The 3315-nt window shown below is 49.7% G+C and overlaps 1 protein-coding gene across 1 annotated transcript in view; it reads right to left on the minus strand.

Moving 5' to 3' along the window:
• Positions 1 to 2219: 2219 nt before the first annotated feature.
• ETH_00004320 (uncharacterized protein) overlaps positions 2220 to 3315 on the minus strand; it is a gene marked incomplete at both ends in the record, with an annotated part of 2007 nt that continues 911 nt past the window's right edge. The window contains one exon of the mRNA XM_013377191.1: positions 2220 to 2375. Coding sequence (XP_013232645.1) covers positions 2220 to 2375 — 156 coding nt within the window. The remainder of the gene's footprint in view (positions 2376 to 3315) is intronic.

A 3315-nucleotide genomic window follows, 5' to 3' on the forward strand; every position in this document is an offset into this window, starting at 1 on the left:
GGGGGGCCCCCAAAAGGGTCCCCATGGGGGTCCCAGCAGGGGCCCCCGCTATCCTAATGGCTGAAAGGGCAGCAGCAGCAGCTGTGTAATCTTTTTCTGTGGTTTTGATGTGCTGCAGCCATTCTGCAAACCCTAATTCCATTTCTCCTGCGGCACAAACCCTAAACCCTAATCCTTAAACCCTAAACCCTAGGTTCTAAAACGTCGGATTTAGCGCCTCTGTTCTACTTCGGCCCATAGCAGGAAGTGAGGTTTCAGGACATCGGGTTTAGGGTTTAGGGTTTAGGGTCTAAGTTCCAGGGTGGTCTAGAATTTAGGATTTAGGGTTTAGGGTTTAGGGTACGCAGGGGTCTCAAATTATTTGAAGTGAGAAATTTTCTGTAGAGCTTCAGAAGGGACATTCCGAAACGCTCAAGAGCCTGGAAACACGCTCCAAACCCTAAACCCTAAACCCTGGGCTCTAAACCCTAAACCCTAAACCCTAAACTCTGAGCTTTTCTCGCCTACTACCAAACCGTAAATGTCCAAATGGTTACGCCTCAAGCGCTAAACCCTAAACCCTAAACCGTAGTCCCTCGGCTCCAAACCCTAAACCCTAAACCCTAAACCCTAAACCCTGACCTGTAATTTCTTGTTTGCAAGGTCAATTTGTAGAGAAAGAAAACGCAGGGTTTGCGCTGTCTCCCGCTGCTTCTCTTGCTGCTGCTGCTGCTGCTGCAGCAGCAGCCGCTCCTTTAGGGTTTTTTTCTCTTGGGCAACAGCGCGGGCGCTCAGGCGGCTCTGAAACGCAAACCCTAAACCCTAGACCCTAAATCCTTAATCCTAAACCGTAACTGTTAGCTCTAAACCCTAAACCCTAGACGCTGGCTCGTGACGCGAGAGAGGCTCTCCTCAACCCTCCACTCACTCCCTAAACCCTCAGCACTCACTACTGGCTGGACCTAAACCCTAAACCCTAAACGCTAAACCCTAAACCCTTGAACAAAGTATTAAAGCTTCATGCAAAAAAACCGGGAGGCTCATAGAACAGCAAACGGCCCACGGCTGCGAAAAGGTATCAAACCCCAAACCCTAAACCCTAAACCCCAAACTCTAAACCCTAAACCCTAAGCCCTAAACCCTTGCTACAGAAAGCCTCACCCTCTCCTCCTGCGCTGCCTTTGTGACCCCCTGAAGCCTCCTGCACAGCACGCAAACCGGCCCCAAACCCTAAACCCTAAACCCTAAACCCCCGAATTGGCGCAATGCGTGAGGCAGGAGCAGGGAAAGAAAAGGAGAAAAGACAAAAAACTAAAAGGAGATATATAAAAGGAAAATAAAACAAAAAGAAGAAAATAAAAAGATAGAAGAAACAAATTTAAAAAAAGGAAAAAAAGAAAAAAGGTAAATCTCACTCTTTAAAAAGAGCCGCTCGGCGCCTCGCCAGACTCTCCTTCTCCTTCAGGGCCTTCGGCAAACCCCAAACCCTAAACCCTAAACCCTAAACCCTAAAGCCTAAAGCCTAAACCCTAAGTCCTAAGCCCTAAACCCTAGACCCTAGGCTCTAAACGAACTTCTCATTAAGTCAAATGCCACATGCATGCAAAACCTTGCAAAGCTCTCAAGTCCCTGTTCATCGATTGAACTTCTAGGGTTTAGGGTTTAGGGTTTAGGGTTTAGGGCTTGGGTCACTTGAAAGCGGTGTTCATTTCCGTTGCGTTTATTTGCTGCTTTGATCTGCCTGATTTGAAGCTGAAGGAAAAAAGAAGGAAAGGGGAGACAAAGGTAAAGAAAAAAATAGACCCTAAACCCTAAACCCTAAAACCTAAACCTTAAACCCTAAACCCTTCAAACCTGCCTGCAGCTTCTCCTCCTTTCTCTTCCACCTGTTCTCTGCCACTGTCATTCTGTGCTTCAACTCGAAGTACTCTGCGAAGCCCACCTAAACCCCAAAACTCTAAACCCTAAACCCTAAACCCTAGACTCTTGATTCTAAACCCCTAGACCCTCAGCCCCCAGCCTTAAACCCTAAACCCTAAACCCTAAACCCTAAACCTCTCCAACTTACTCTCAGCGAACCGCAGCGCATCTGCCTTGTAAACCGCCGAGCTGTACGTACATCCAAGCACTAAGTATTAAGCCTATGGTTTGGACTTTAGGGTTTAGGGTTTGGGGTTGAGGGTTTATGGCTTAGGGCATAGGTTTTAGGGTTTAGGGTCTGGAAGCAGGGGCTACAGAGCTCACGGATCTGCTGCTGCAGACCCAGGTGCTGTTGCTGCTGCAGTTGATGCTGCGGTTGTTGTTGAGGCTTCTGCTTCTGCTGCTGCTGCTGCTTCTGTTGCTGCTTCAGCTGCAGCTGCTGCTTCTTCTGCTGCTGCTGCTGCATCACTAAACTCCTGCGCAAAGAAGATAGAGGCTTCGGGGCCCTAAGCATTTATGGCTTAGGTCTGGGGGTTTAGGGTTTAGGGTTTAAGGTTTAGGGTTTAGGGTTTAGGGTTTAGGGTCTGGTCTGCAGTCGTGTCTGCAGGGTTTGACTCTGCCCTTTGACTTGGCCTCTTGATAAACCCCTAAACCCTCAAGCCATCGGCCCAAAGCCTAAACCCTAAATCTCGAGCGCTAAACCCTAGACCCTAAACCCTAAACCCTAAACCCTAATGCCTACCTGCAACAACTCAGCGGGTGCCGACACAGTTTCCTGCTGGGAAGAAGGAGGCGTGTGGCTGCGCGAGTCCGAGGGTTTCGGGGTTTCTGAGGGTTTAGGGTTTCCCGAGGGTTTGGGGTTTTCCGAGGGTTTGGAGCTTCTCAAGGGTTTAGGGTTTGTTGAGGGTTTAGGGTTCAGGGTTTTCGAGCTTGAAAGACGCCGGTTGCCTCTGCAGCACAACATACTGCAGCCTTCTCAGATCTCTTTAGGGTTTAGGGTTTAGGGTTTAGGGTTTTCAGCTGCAGGGCCTTCTGACCTTCCAGAGGCCCTCAGTCCCCTCAGGGCCTTCTGGGGGCCCAAAGAGTTCTCAGCAGGCCCGCTGCTGCTGTTTGCTGCTGCTGCTGCTGCTTTTGCTGCTGCTGTCGCTGCTGCTGGCGTTGTTGCTGCTGCTTTTGGAGTTGCTGCTGCTGCTGCAGCAAAAAGAAAAGAAGCGCTACGACGTAGCCAGTTTGTGACAAGCGCCTAAACCCTAAACCCTAACTGTGGACCCTAAACCCTAAAACTCAAACCCTAAACCCTAAACCGTAGACCCTCAAACCCTAAACACTAGGCTGTGAACACACGCAGCGCATGCCGCCGAACTCTTCACAGGCGGTAGCTGTTGGCGCCTTAGGGTTTAGGGTTTAGGGTTTAGG

Source organism: Eimeria tenella, genomic scaffold (assembly GCF_000499545.2).
Source record: "Eimeria tenella Houghton genomic scaffold, Eth_scaff475, whole genome shotgun sequence".
In the NCBI taxonomy this organism is placed as follows: Eukaryota; Apicomplexa; class Conoidasida; order Eucoccidiorida; family Eimeriidae; genus Eimeria; species Eimeria tenella.